At 40.9% G+C, this 13,957-nt stretch overlaps 5 protein-coding genes across 5 annotated transcripts; 1 reads left to right on the top strand and 4 right to left on the bottom strand.

The window, feature by feature from the left end:
- Positions 1 to 1,867: 1,867 nt before the first annotated feature.
- ATC70_010016 (zf-met2 domain-containing protein) lies at positions 1,868 to 3,790 on the bottom strand (the record flags this gene model as incomplete). Its single annotated transcript, XM_064829239.1, has 1 exon — positions 1,868 to 3,790. The coding sequence occupies one exon, from the start codon at positions 3,788 to 3,790 to the stop codon at positions 1,868 to 1,870; it is 1,923 nt and encodes a 640-aa protein (XP_064686441.1).
- A 568-nt stretch (positions 3,791 to 4,358) lies between these two features.
- Positions 4,359 to 5,545, bottom strand: CDA2_3 (chitin deacetylase; the record flags this gene model as incomplete). Its single annotated transcript, XM_064829238.1, has 6 exons — positions 4,359 to 4,738; positions 4,807 to 4,815; positions 4,877 to 5,072; positions 5,130 to 5,296; positions 5,353 to 5,424; positions 5,479 to 5,545. The coding sequence occupies 6 exons, from the start codon at positions 5,543 to 5,545 to the stop codon at positions 4,359 to 4,361; spliced, it is 891 nt and encodes a 296-aa protein (XP_064686440.1).
- Positions 5,546 to 7,745: 2,200 nt separating this feature from the next.
- Positions 7,746 to 8,837, top strand: PDX1 (pyridoxine biosynthesis protein; the record flags this gene model as incomplete). The annotated part of the gene is made up of 4 exons (XM_064829237.1): positions 7,746 to 7,856; positions 7,911 to 8,138; positions 8,196 to 8,414; positions 8,469 to 8,837. The coding sequence occupies 4 exons, from the start codon at positions 7,746 to 7,748 to the stop codon at positions 8,835 to 8,837; spliced, it is 927 nt and encodes a 308-aa protein (XP_064686439.1).
- A 30-nt stretch (positions 8,838 to 8,867) lies between these two features.
- ATC70_010013 (uncharacterized protein) lies at positions 8,868 to 10,166 on the bottom strand (the record flags this gene model as incomplete). Its single annotated transcript, XM_064829236.1, has 2 exons — positions 8,868 to 9,921; positions 9,985 to 10,166. 2 exons carry the CDS (start codon positions 10,164 to 10,166, stop codon positions 8,868 to 8,870), a joined length of 1,236 nt encoding a protein of 411 aa, XP_064686438.1.
- A 2,261-nt stretch (positions 10,167 to 12,427) lies between these two features.
- ATC70_010012 (uncharacterized protein) lies at positions 12,428 to 12,874 on the bottom strand (the record flags this gene model as incomplete). The annotated part of the gene is made up of 1 exon (XM_064829235.1): positions 12,428 to 12,874. The coding sequence occupies one exon, from the start codon at positions 12,872 to 12,874 to the stop codon at positions 12,428 to 12,430; it is 447 nt and encodes a 148-aa protein (XP_064686437.1).
- Between the last annotated feature and the right edge of the window lie 1,083 nt (positions 12,875 to 13,957).

Below are 13,957 nucleotides of genomic sequence, written 5' to 3'. Positions count from 1 at the left end.
AGAGAGAGAGAACAATCAAACTTTTCTTCCCCAACTTTGTATTATAGGCTACCCTTTATATATAGATTGATCAAAAAAATTTTATTGCCGAATTTGATCAAAACGAATACCCAAACTCATTACAATGCCTATTGCTAGTAGTCACCGTGAGTTTCTCCGCCTACTATAAATGCACTACGAGAGCAAGTGTCTTGGTTGAACCAGAACAATCCACTCCATGTGCACCCCCCCTAAAAGCCTATCAAGCCAATCGTATAGGGCGTTCGGACATTGGTGATGATGAGACATTTCAGAGAGGAGAGTGTGGTGTGAAACTTGTATAAATCATCTCTCTGCGTCATCAAATGTTTGGAATAGACCCGTAAGTTTAGCTCGTCGACACTGGATGATTTTCATAACATTTCAGGTAAAATAGAGAGAGAGAGAGGGAGAGAGAGAGAGAGAGTCGGCCCCAAGGCGGACCAAACTTGGATGTAACCACTTTTGGACATTATTTGGTCTGGGCATCCTCCATGAGCGAAATAAGAGCCATTTAGTTTCGTGCGATCGTTAATTTTCTCATCAAGAGAGAGTTCGGCTGTCTGCATTTGTGTATCGTTCATATAAAAAAAAAAGCCATGCCATGCTGATATTACATGTCTTGTGAAGGTTCACATTGCGATTTTTCTCATTAGGCGAATCCTGTGCCATCTAGACTATGACTGATTTGAGAAATGTATGTTGCTTCAATATCAAAAATTACTGTTCACTTGACATTTGTATTCAAACATTCCTCTGAAATCAGACAGGTATAGTGCAACTTCCTGAACCGGTTGTCGATCATATTAATTAAGCTGCTATCAATAATAGCTAAGAGCATCGCTTGCATGTCATGGATCAGAGAATAACCATGAATAAATTACTGTCGCATGAAGCTATTCAGCATGAAAGTGTGTCGATTTCATGAAGGGTATTATCCTAGTGCTAAAAAATGAATTTAGCTTTTGGCCGCGCTAAACAAAACTCTATACTAACGTCTAAAGGTAACTGACAACAAGAAGGTCGTTATGTAAATGTATATACGTGCCAGTGGGTAAGTTGCTGCGATACTAATAGCACTGCGTATACGGGCATTAAATCGCTTCCGATGAAAATTGACGATTATACTTATGGAATTACCAACATTTGGTGGATGAATTACACACGCTTCCTCTTTTGTTAACACAGAAATTTGTTCATTTCATTGGACAAACGGTTGAATCTTTGCTGCGAACACATGTGATCATTGAACATTGTTTTGCCGGCGATAGATCAAATGTTCCCTGAGATTCGACAGAAAAGACCAAGAACGCAGATATTAAAATCCGTAGCAGCAACTAGGCAAATGAGCAAGGTGGTTTAATTAATGTCCCTCAAGTCAAATGCTCAGAAAGCCGATCAGTGCGCAATGATGCGTAAGAGATTTCATGCGTACGATGGATACACTTTGAAGAGGATTTACTACAATTAAACAGCTACTGAATGCTAAATGAACAATTGAGACACTATACATCGAATGAATGCTTCTATTGATGCTAATGTAAGAAGTGATGTTTTAGTTTCTCCATCAAAATGTTGAATCAACCGCAAAGATACCTATGTTAGCCGAGGCTTAGAGATGATTCAGTGACACTAAGCCCCTTCTATCAAAAAACAGCCAAATCTGATGACCAAGTATGACTCTGGCTTCTCTTATTACATTGCAAACGTTTAACGAAACGCCTTGCAATCGCCCCATTCTCATTATTCTTACTGCTTGGCCATGCAAGATGAAAGACTCTCTAGAATGATGCCGTCCACTAGTGAAACTGCATGTATTTGAAATGTATTTACACATGTAAAGCTCTATTTATTCTTTGAAATCCTCATCTTCATTATCATCGTAATGGTGATGTAGATAGGATGCTTTTGCTTGTAATGAACGTATAATATCATGGGTTCGTGAGTCTAATGTACAGATGGAAGCCTCTTCTTGGGGTGAAATATGATGTCTTGCCAGCATTCTCTCTATAAACAAGATGGCAGGATCAGCGAATACAGTTCTTGCACGACGCAAAATCAGCTGTGATCGATTCAGGTTGATTTGACATATGGACTTCACTTCAGGGATGTGACAAGAGCGATCAATGACGAGGTAGAGGTGGATGGTCAACATGATGCCATAGACTGGACTGTAGTGACAGCCAATGGTATCCATGAAGGTGAGTGCTTCCAAGATGAGGGTATAATTATCGAGTATTGTCAAACAACCAACTACGACATAAAACTCGAGTTCGTGGTCATTTTCTGTTGGGAAATCGACTGCTGAGGTTATTATGGACGGGTTGATTTTTGTGAAGGGTAGTGTGGTGTTTGTTGTGTCCGCCACTTGCACAATTCGCTGGTAAATGTCGTTCAGATCAGCACATCTCGAAGCGTCCTCTTCCCTTATAAATGCATCGAAATAACGTTTTGGTATGAATGGTACTCGGGCAAATATCTGGCTATGACAGTAGAGTTCGTGTAGTAGCAGCGATTCAAAATTGGATTTGATATTCCATGCCTGATTTGGTTTGTCAAAATCCAACTTGAAGATGTCTGGTGTATTAAAGTAAGTTTGAAACAGTTGCTCGTCTAATCCGGATTCCAGTGCCTTGGGTGATTGCAGCGACAACATGTAGGCTGATTTGAGTAGTTCCATCTTTCGCAGCATGACGATGCGGCAATACTGCGAAAAGAACTCTACCTTGATCGACCCCCTTTCGTTCGGCAGTGGCTGTGGAAAGTCGACATGCCAATCCACAACATCAATCAGACCCGTCTGTCCCGTTGTATTGAAATCCGCATAGTAATCTGCGCACAGCAACATCCAGCCTAGTCTTCGCAACCTCTCTTTCTGATCCGACTCCTTTGTGTTTTGTCTATCCAGTTTGTGCAGATCCATTGCCAGTGCCATTCGAATCGCCATAGTGAGTAGAGGTGTTTTTATTCGTGCCTGAGAGAACAGATGCATATGGCCCTGGGGAAACAATGATAATATAAACATTGACTGTACCACGGATATATGATGCACATCAAACAGATCCTGTAACAACTGGCGAGCCTGAGCATAGTACGCGTGCATCAGTGCGTTGGCAACCGACACAAGGCCCTTGTGGTGCAGTGTTGTATGGTGGATCATGAGTGTGCAAATGCTGAGGGTCAGCAGTGTTTCGACCGTGTGTTCTTTCGCAGCGCCTGGTTGAGATAGGATCATCTCTGTATTTGCAATTAGACTGGGAACGTCCAGGAAAAATGAGTAGCCACAGTCAATAAAGCATTGCACACAGTGTCTCATCAGTTGCATTGAATGGTACTTTTCAAGCTGTTCTATGCGCGGAATAGTCATGGCAGTAGACAGTCGTAGCACAGGTTCGATAGTGTGCCGAAATATCGCATTAAATTGATCTGAATTCACCTTCTTCTTATACTTGAACTTGGGCGGTTGCGGCTTCACATTGATTCGAATCAGTTCCAGCACTTTCTCTAATCCAGATACTGTTAAAATGCTTGTGTCCAGCGTCATCATGGTGGGTGTGAGGTTCAGTTGCCACGTGACAGCATTGTCTTGTTGCTCGTCTGTCTCTGCGACAGTGTCATTGTCTGTTGGAGTGGCATCTTTATTTAAAGAATTATCAGCATGCTTTAGTATTTGAATGGCTTCTTTCAGGAATTGGTCGATCAGTACTGAACTACTAACATTGCTGTCTTTTTTGGAGAAAGAGAGCGGTGATATGCGCTCATGAGCTATCATGATGAGGACAGAGAAAGAGAAAGAGGGAGAGAGAGAGAGAGAGAGAGAGGGATGTTGGATAAACAAAAGGAAAAAAAAAAAAAAAAAAAAAAAAAAAAAAGGGCCAATTTAAAGTTTTGGGTCAAGGTATTCAAATGCGTACGGTACATGTAGCTTATTGTGCAGGCCCGTCACCCACTCAATCCGTACATTGGATGCTGAATCGTTCAAACCCAGTGTTGGGGCTGCTGGATCAATGGCAAGGCATTACAGATGCTACATTCGTCCATATCTTGCGTTTAAGAGAGAATGAGGGCACCACAGCGTCCATCTAGGGAGTGACATTGGGAAACCTCAAATTTTTCCTAATTGCATGTTGATTGATTTTTTTTAAGGGGGTTGAACCTGTTTATACAGCGACAAACGGCAAACCGTTCAGTAATGGCAATTTTTCGTAATCTCCATGATCCACAAACTCCTCTGACTATGTCAATATTTGTTTATTCCAAAATGTGTATATACAATGTGAGTGCGTGCGTGTGTGTAAATGCGTGCGGTTATTCGGTTCAAAATAGAGAGAGAACATGGCTCATTTCTTGTGTCGGCCTCTCATCTTTAGCAAACAATTGCTGCAATACCACTTTCCTTTTGGCACAGTCTTGAGGTCTACGCAAGCCAAATGGAACCATTCAATTTCACAATCCGTATTATCACAAGCAACCATCTCGCCATACGACACTTGCTGACAGTAACAGTAGAGAGGTTCGTTGGGATCAATGGGTAAATCTGCTGGCACAACTGTCTTGGGCTTGCCATTGCTGTTTTTACTGGTATTGTAGGTGCTTTTCGTCTTTTCTTTTTCAAGGTTTTTGAGTGATTTGGATTCTTTCAAAGCCTGAGCACGAACAGCTGGCGAAGGAGGGGCGCCTCCATTGGCGGCATTGTTGGGATCTTTGGCAGTTTTTCTCTCTATTATGAATGGGAAGAATGCGTTAGTCATGTGTGCGCCTTATGGATCGATAGATGAAATATCCTACTTTTAACAACTGTGGAGCCAGATATGATTAGTTTTACTGTTGCAAATTTTCTCGTGATAGACACACTTACTCTTCTTTTCTCCCTTGGGATCTTTTCTCTCTCTTTCGAGTCTCTTGGTGGCCCTTTCCCTCACATCTGCACCTTCCTTCAGACTACGTGCTGATGGTTGTAAACCAGGCAATGTTGTAATTCGACTATCGCCCACTATCTGATCCTCCTCAAACTTGACCAGGTCAGCGTCTAAGCGATTGCAATGACGATCAACCTATGTTGATAAATATGAATAAACACTGCGTAATCATCTAGATGAGATCCTACTCACTGCATCGTAGGTGGACTTTGCTAATGCTACTTTCTCTTCGCCTCGCTTCAATGTCTCTGTTAAAACATTGCTAAGGTTCTTTAGCTTGTCGAGGCGTAAATTAGGGTCCATATCTTTGATGTTGTCAATGAGTTCGATTGCGTCTTTTGATACTGTGTCTATGAGTTCTAGTACAACAAGATGAGTTACTGCCATTGAGCATGTCTCAATGCGACAACTCTACCTTGTGCATAACCATCCAATTCTCTCATCAGCGTAAAATTCCTTTGCAGGTCTAATGGCACTGCCTCAATTGCTATCATATAAAATCATGAGTTCATGGCTCTCGCGTATCTATAGGCTGCATTACTATCAATATAGTCGTCCAAATAGACCAGATTATCAAAATGCTTGGGTACAGAGTGCACTGATTTCATGACAAAAAAGTTGCTGGTTATATACAGGAAAGAAAAAAGGGAAATACAATGTCTCCATTGTCAAGTGGCGCTTTTCAAAAAAAGTATAGCTTTGTGCTCTCAGACGGTCCAATGGCTGCTGCTCTTGATAGCGATGCTAATCTGCGCTCATCTGACATGTATGAAACTTTGAAATCCCTGTCATGAAGCTTTTTTAAATGATACGAGTGTCTATGCTTCGATGAGAATCAACCTGCGCAGCGGCAGCTCGTGCTACCGATTGCTCTTGCGTATTTTGTCAAAATACTGCTACTTTTATTTTGACCCTCCATTTACACGTAACAACCCTTCATATTATCTGTGGAACTGATTCTTATGTGATGCTCTGCATCCATATACACGTAGCTACTTCATATACGGACAAGCAGTATATTGTTATTTCCCCTTTTTAGTTCTTAGTGTCCCTGCTACAGCAAAATATGAGCGTATTCGAGCTGCGTTTTCTTGCGTTCAAGGCCGTTTTAGATGGTCAGAAGAGCACCAAACAATTGCTCTCATCTGGCAGTTACTTTCAGACACCTTTGCTCAACTTTTTTGGGGATCAAAAAAACATGGTCAAAATTCGGCCAAAAAGCATGAGGTACCCCTCATGATTTTCATCGAACATCAAACGATCGCGTTTTTGACCTTAAAAATGAAGACATTTACTAAGGCATATAATAAATCAAAACATTTCTCTTGGTCCAACGCAGCCTCTGAAATCGCGTTTGTGAAGTTTTCATATACAAAATTTCGACATTTTAGCCAGAAACCTCATTTCATATTTTCTGAAATTGCTCGGTAAGTTCAGTCGAAGCATCTATTTTACTTGGTACCATTGGAAGCGCCATAAAAAGTACTCTTAAAAAGCTTAAGGGAGCATGAGATGATCATCACATTTATACAGTCGAATCTGGCAAAATAGTTCAACTAAGTAGAAAAGCTATCGAAATTTGGCCAACCTGGCCAATCTAGAGTAGAACAATAATCTGGGCTTGAATTATTTTTGGCGCCTGGTGGAGCCGGCTGGCAAACTCAATGCCCTTTCCATCATGAAGGCAATACGATAATAGATGCTTTCGAAGCGTATGAAAAGTAGGTGGCAAGCCATAGCACTATCATTTGTCATGCTATTTTCTTGCATTCTATATTTAATAACGTTAGTCTGTACATTGATGATTCATGGGCTGCGTAACATGTCTGCAGTAAGTAGTGAAATCTCTGAGGTTTCGGGCCGTCGTTCAAAGAAAACGTCGACAGCATTGAGCAGAGGAAAGAGGGTAGATATCATCAATCGTATATGAGCCAGGCCTGACAGATGCCTGGCAACTCAGTTTTCATATTAAGGTTATAAAAATGTCTAGGAACTATCAATTTATTATGCTATGATATGCTTTTCGTATCGCTTGGTTGTCAAGGGCTTATTTGAGCCTATGCGAAATGAGAGGAGAAAGTTCAGATTATATTCAGTATCGAGATAGATGGTATGTGGCGATTGGCCATTGCTCTTATAGTGCTTCATACCATCCAATCTGTTCACATCTTCCCCAATACTAGTATTCCAGCCCATAACTATCACAACAGCAGCGACAAAATGCCCTTAATCTATCAGTATCATACGATATCTTGTTCCGACGCAATGACAGCTTAAGAACAACAGCAACCACTTACATGATCCATTAGATCTCATGCTTAATAAAACAGACTATATGTGCATCTTTAACTCACTGAAAAAGTGAAAACATTCGATTCAATTGTGTAGGCAGCTTGTATCGTATGCAACGAGTATAGGGTATGAACCTTGTAAGGGATTGATGTGGATGAAATCTCAAGATACACAAACCAAGCAACCAAATGCCCACTCCGCCGCTGGATCAACAGCAACAGATCAAATGTTTGCTTACGATGGTTTTTAGCTATCATGTTCCTGATGAAGCATGGCTGTTCTATGCGCACAATTGGCGATTGCATGAAGCTGATCACATCCTTCCAGAAAACAGTATTTGCTCTAACAAATCATAGAAGGATGCAGCTGTCAAATGCAATCAATGTAACAAAAGCACCGTTCCTCAAGTTTCTCCAGTCACTTTTTTTTTTTTCGTGATAATCAAGCCTCGAAGAAAACATTTGATTCAAGTGCACTTTCCAACTGAACAAGCCCAGCTAGTAGAATATGAGCAACATGAATTTGAAAAGAAAAGCCTCCGAGGATTATGAGGAGCCCATCAAAAGAGTGGCCTCTTCTTCTGGCCAAAATGGTTCCGATGGCGAAGATTCAGATGATGGTCTCCAAGTAGGTTTCTGCATTAAAGAGATGTGTGTCCATGTTGCTTAACAGTCAGTGCAGGATATTGTCGATGTAGATTTTGATTTCTATAATCCTGATGATGTTGATTACCATGCATTGAAGAAATTGTTGACCCAGCTATTCTCAACAGATGCCGAACTCTTGAACTTGGGTGATTTCGCTGATATCATGATTGAAGAAAACCAAGTGGGCACCACTGTTAAAGTAGACGATCAAAAGTCTGATCCATACGCTATTCTAAGCATCATCAACCTGACTCATCAAAAGGTAAGGTCTGATATACGCTTATGAACCAGAAGACTCAATGTGGGATGGGAATCTTAGGACAAGGAAGGCGTCAAGCAATTATGCAGTTACCTCGCCAACAAATGCCCTAAAAAAAACGAAGCTCTCCACAAAGCAGTGAAGCAGATTCTATCGCTTTCTTCAACAGACAAGCATGTTGGTTGGGTTGTCTCTGAACGCTTCATCAATATGCCCGTTGAAATCATGGCACCCATGTATACCATGCTTACCGATGAGTTGAAAAATGCCGTGAAAGAGGTAACGTACAGCGGGATGTGGTGTGTGAGCGCCTTCATCTGACCATGACTGCAGAAAGAGCCTTATGTATTTGAATGGTACATGTTCATCTCCAAGACCTACAAGGAAGTAACTTCCTCCATTGACGAAGACGGAGAAGAACCTCAATTAAAGAAAGTCAAAGCCTCGTCATCATCATCAGCAGAGGCACCCTCAGAGACCTTTTATTTCCAGTCTGAAGACGAGATCATTGCTAAATATGCAGAATATCAATACGATTTCAAGTTTACAAACAAGGAAAAGGAACAAGCAGCCGACTCACGACGTGCCTTTTCCGACTTTGGCATTGCACCCGCTCGTAAATTATTGTTGGTGCACAAATCAAAATTCAATGACATGGTGAATGAAATCACAAAGACCTGTTCATCCACCTCAGCAGCTTGAATAAAATGTATATAAATTTTTATTAGATTATCATCTTATGAGTGCATCAGAGGGCTTGGACCATATTTTGACAGAGTGATCGTAGCCAGCACTGACAAGCCCAACTTCTGCATCCAGCACCAGAGATCGGATCATGGCTTCGTGGCCAGTCAGTGAGTCAACCACACGCCCTGTCTTGGTTTCCACTACACTGATGGTATTGTCATCGCCACCTGAGGCATAAAAGTACAGTCCGGAGGGATGCCACACTTGTCTTTTCGTGGCAAATGTGTTGTCTGTTGCATTGACATAATAGTTTTGTATCTGTCTTGATGTGCCAGTCTCAAACAAGATGGTTCTTCCGCTTTTATGATCTGTTGTGCACAGCAGCTGACTGCCATCAGATGAAACTGATATACAGATGGGCGAAAAGGAGACCCAATCATCTCCTGTGGCGTTCATGTTGATGCGTTGTTGTTGCATGTTGTTTTCAAGATTGATGTAATGCAAGTAGTTGTCATCACGCACGCCTACCACAAGAGTAGTATCGTTGGTAAAGCAAATCGTCTCGGCGTTTCCAATAAAAGGCCCCAGTTTCTTGATAAGCTTGTATTTGGGCAAGAATGCTGATCCCTCTGCTTCATCCACACGATAGATACACACGGTGCGATCATAGGAGGCGGTTGCAATGAACTTGCCTGTACCTGGTGAGAACAGGCCACGCACGACATACTTTTGATGGTCCTTGAAGACTTGGTGAATACCAGCTTTTTCAAGATCCTCGCCGAAATCAGCTTCAAACGATGTGTCGACGAGCACACTGGTGCCATCCATGGAAGTGGTCAGCATGAGATTGGGTAAGGTGGGATGAAAGTCGATGCTCAATACAGGTGCTTGATGGTGACGGTAGCTTCTTTGAGAGATATCTGCATTGCTATTACATAACATGGTGCTGATTTTCACAGTTTTGTCAATGGAGCTTGTTGCTAAAGCATGTGTTTGAGGTTCAATGGCAACTGCCAAAATGTTGGTATAATGGATATCCGAGAAGTCAGATACCATGGAGGTAAAATAGTCGCCATCACCATCGACGAGTTCATTTGGTCTAGAAGAAGTCAGAGTTTCAGGTTCTTGTAGCCTTTGTTTTCTCTTGTTTTTTTTTTTGTACCTTTGTATTTGTAACTGGGATAGATCATTGACAAGTTGGTCATCAGATACTTGCAAGGAAGGCAGTGTATCTAAATGACGCCGAGCTTCTCTTTTGAATGCTTCAACCGACTCCATGTAGCCATGGTTCATGAGGAATTGCAACACGGAGGCATGCAGTTGTGGGCTGCTGCTGTTGGACATGATGATTGGTTTGTAACTGAAAAGAAAAAGAAGGGTGAAAAAGAAGGCCTCGAGTTTAAATATGATTGTGACAGAAGACGGCGCACAGGCATTTATTAATGTGATACCTTGGCATGCTTGATGATCCTGTCCGCTGGTTTCGCGTTGCATTTTGGATGCTTTGTGCTCTGCTTAATTGTCTTCATAGCTACAAAGACATTAGTCTCATTTATAAAGTCCAACAGATAGTTTATATGTGGCTTTGCATAAATCAAATGAATATCACAATTGATGCCAGCAGAACCATATATTTGACATCGAATTTGCGAGCGTAACTATCTGAAATCTTGAAACGAATCACAAAAAACAGTTTTACAGTTTATCTACCCTTATCTCAAACGTATTTAGTATGTATCACGGATCAAACATTCTATACAAAGCAGAATGGCAGTCTAAATATTGCGTTTGGGATGAGCAATCCGCAACAGTCAAGTCTATCAGGTAATTATAACCATAAAAAACACAAATGGTAGTATAATATCACTAGCGGATCTATTTCGCTACGCTCGATGTCGTCGTCGTCCTGTGGGCTCTCGCCAAAGACATTTTAAATCGAATAGAATAAAGTTTTGGTATAACAAGTAGATTTTAAACAATCAATTATTCGTTAGTAAAAGAACAGTTATATCAGAGCCAGGAGGAGGAGGAGGAGAGGAGGTGACATCCTTCTTGCTTACACTGATATCAAACGAAGCCTATTATTGGGACAATGCGAAAGGCATTTCAAATTTTATGCAGCATTTGTACATCACAATCGCCATTTTCTGATAGTAGAATTGTCATAATATTCACTGCTGCTGATACTCTAAATAAGATGGCGACATAAAGCTGGCCATAAGTAAATACAGAACTTGTGTAAGATCTACAGCGATTCTTTTTTTTTTCTTTGAGATATTGTCATTGCAAAAGACACCTTCATGAGGAAAATCTCCCCCAAAAAGTATCGCGCTAAGCAATTGTCCTTTCAATTCCATGATCCCCATTTAATCAGCATCGCAATCATCATTGTCATCAACAGAAAGGCATTTAGGTCAGTCAGCAGCAATGCCGCCGCCAAATTTAATTAAACCTCAGCTTATTTTTTTTTTTGTTCAAGATTGGACAGATATCGTCTTCTTTCGACTTCTTTCATCTATTTTATGATATTTGACTATATAAACTGTAATGATCACCCTACGCTTCCTAATACATTCTTGAAGCACTTTTCAAGGCGCCTCCAATGGTACCAAGTAAAGTAGATGTTTTGAATAAATTGATTGAGCAATTTGGTAAAATTTGAAATGAGGTTTTTAGCCAAAATAGGCATATTTTGCATATGAAAACTTCATAAAAATGGTCTCAGAGGTTGCTTTGGATCGAGAGACACATTTTGATTCAAGATATACCATAGTAAAAGTCTTCATTTTCAAGGTGAAAACCGGGATCATTTGATTTTCGATGAAAAGCATGAGGTACCCCTTATGCTTTTTGGTCGATTTTTGGCTATGATTTTTTTTTGGCCCAAAAAGTTGAGCAAAGGTGTCAGCAAGTTAGTGCTTGTTGAAAGCAATTGTTTGGTGCTACTCTCGAGTTCCAAAACGGCCTCTAAGACGAGAAATCATAGCTCAAATGTACACAGATTTCGCTGTATTTTGCACATTTAGGTGCAGTAAGAGGCATTGTAAGCATGCGGCCTGCCTATATATGCGTTATTTCCATTGATACAGGCGTAGAGCATTGTGCGAGTGTCAGATACAGTTCAGTTTTGAGAGTTTTCGTCTGATGATGGAAGATTAAACAGTGAAACTTCAGTGTGCTAAACAAATAAACACGAAAAAAAAAACTTTCCTATCAACATTGACCCATTATAATGTATGATAGCACGCATTGCCTAAATATGCTTGCAACCATGTGTACAGCGTATAATTACACACAGGATAGGACTTGTCGTTACATTATCTTTTAGCGGTAAGTTTAAGGACGTATCCGAATCAAGCCCGAAGTTACACATCTTGGACACCTTCTGAATGCATGAAAAAGGGCTTGTCAATACAAATATAAGCATTGAGCCATTGTTCTTCAGCAGTGCAATTACCCTGTGGAAGACACCATGCGTCATGCCATGCAGTGATTCAAACTTTAAATATTACATCGATTTAAGATGATTCAAATGTTGAAAAATTATATATTTATTTACAAACTCCATTGATATTTTTGAAAACATGCCAAGCTGTATCACTAGACTAATAATGTTTGAAAAGACTTGGTATCGTAATAAAGGATATTACCAAACCCAGCACAATAATGGCAGCCAAGACAAAAAATGCAAAAAATATCAACCGACCATCATACACTGTATGTATCCATGATCGAAAGTAGTATCTAACACGCTGGTGAAGCGGTAATCTTGCTATGTATGACCAACTGTCACTGTCATCGTCCAATTCAGCGCTGTACTCTTGATTGCTATACAAGGCCTGGTCAGAATCCGAAATGTAAGGTTGGTTCTTGTAGTATAAACGAGTGGTAGATTGCAGGTAGCTTGGAGGAGGCGGGGCATCCAATGTGGTAGATTCATAGCATGGAGGTGAGGGCAATGCTGATGGTGTTGGATCAATGTCTATCATGATTTCTCGATGGCCTTGTTGGTCTGGTTGGCTCTGTTGCATGACTTGAGCCTTTTCGTTCATTTTGTATTGTAATTGAAGAAGAGAAGAGAAGAAAGACAATCAATGATTGTTGAGTAGTGCTGGAAAAATAAAGTTTACTATATAAATTTCGGAAAAACAATGAAATGAAGCAGTTGTGTGTGTGTGTAAACAAACAGAAAAGAAAGAAAAACACCTTCTCCTTGGGGGGGGGGGGTTTTTTCCTGACAGGTATAGGGAATTCATAATGTTCATCTCGTTTGTGATCTCAAATCTCTCGTCGGTTGGGCGAACGGTACCAGCAACTCTTCATTGTTGATACCGGCTTTGCTAAATCTTGAAAGGAGTGTATTATGACGGGATGTGTAAGAATACTATCATACAGTTGAAAACTCGGATCCAGATGTCCACTGTAGAATAAAACCCCTCTTCTTATTTTATAGCCAACACGCCGTTTCAGGAAGATGCAATCAATCGAGTAACACTGGTCCGTCCCTCTGTTCTTATACTACTTTCCAGGCCATGCATAACCTAACTTTTAGTATAAAGCATTGATCCCCTTTCTAGATTAAATTTCATTATTTTTTCGCCCTCTCTGCATCATGGCTCTCTTCTTTTGCATTCCTTGCTTCCTAAACGCGTATGAAAATTCTTGCCGCTTGCAGAATCCAGAATGCGCAGAGGCATATTCCGTAGACTGTGGTCGGATGGCCATGTCACAATGCGAAGCGACTTTACTGCATTGTGCATGAATCTTGACTAGCTTTCAATATTAGACTTGGCCCATACGTAAGCATTAATGTCAGGCGCATGCATTGCGAGGAATTCAAAACGGACAGGAAAACTAAACTGCTGTAGACTACAGGACGAGGCTGTGTGCTCAAGAACCCGCATCGGTATGAGAGCATTGCGGCTGAAAAGGACCGTCTGCCAGCGGTAACGTCAATAATTACACATATCTCATCACTACCTATGCTTGCAACTAGATGCAAGAGATAGCATGTTTTTTTTTGCAAGCCCTTTTGGCTCACGAAGACTGTCTAAATCCTGAAAACATAATTCATCACCTTGATAAAGACTCTTCACATCACATCAAACAGGTTGAATTGATTCGGAATTCAAACC

Source organism: Mucor velutinosus, assembly GCF_035048745.1.
Source record: "Mucor velutinosus strain NIH1002 chromosome Unknown tig00001563, whole genome shotgun sequence".
NCBI lineage: Eukaryota > Fungi > Mucoromycota > Mucoromycetes > Mucorales > Mucoraceae > Mucor > Mucor velutinosus.
The sequence above is the reverse complement of the archived record's forward strand: the minus strand, read 5'-3'. Positions and strand labels throughout refer to the sequence as shown.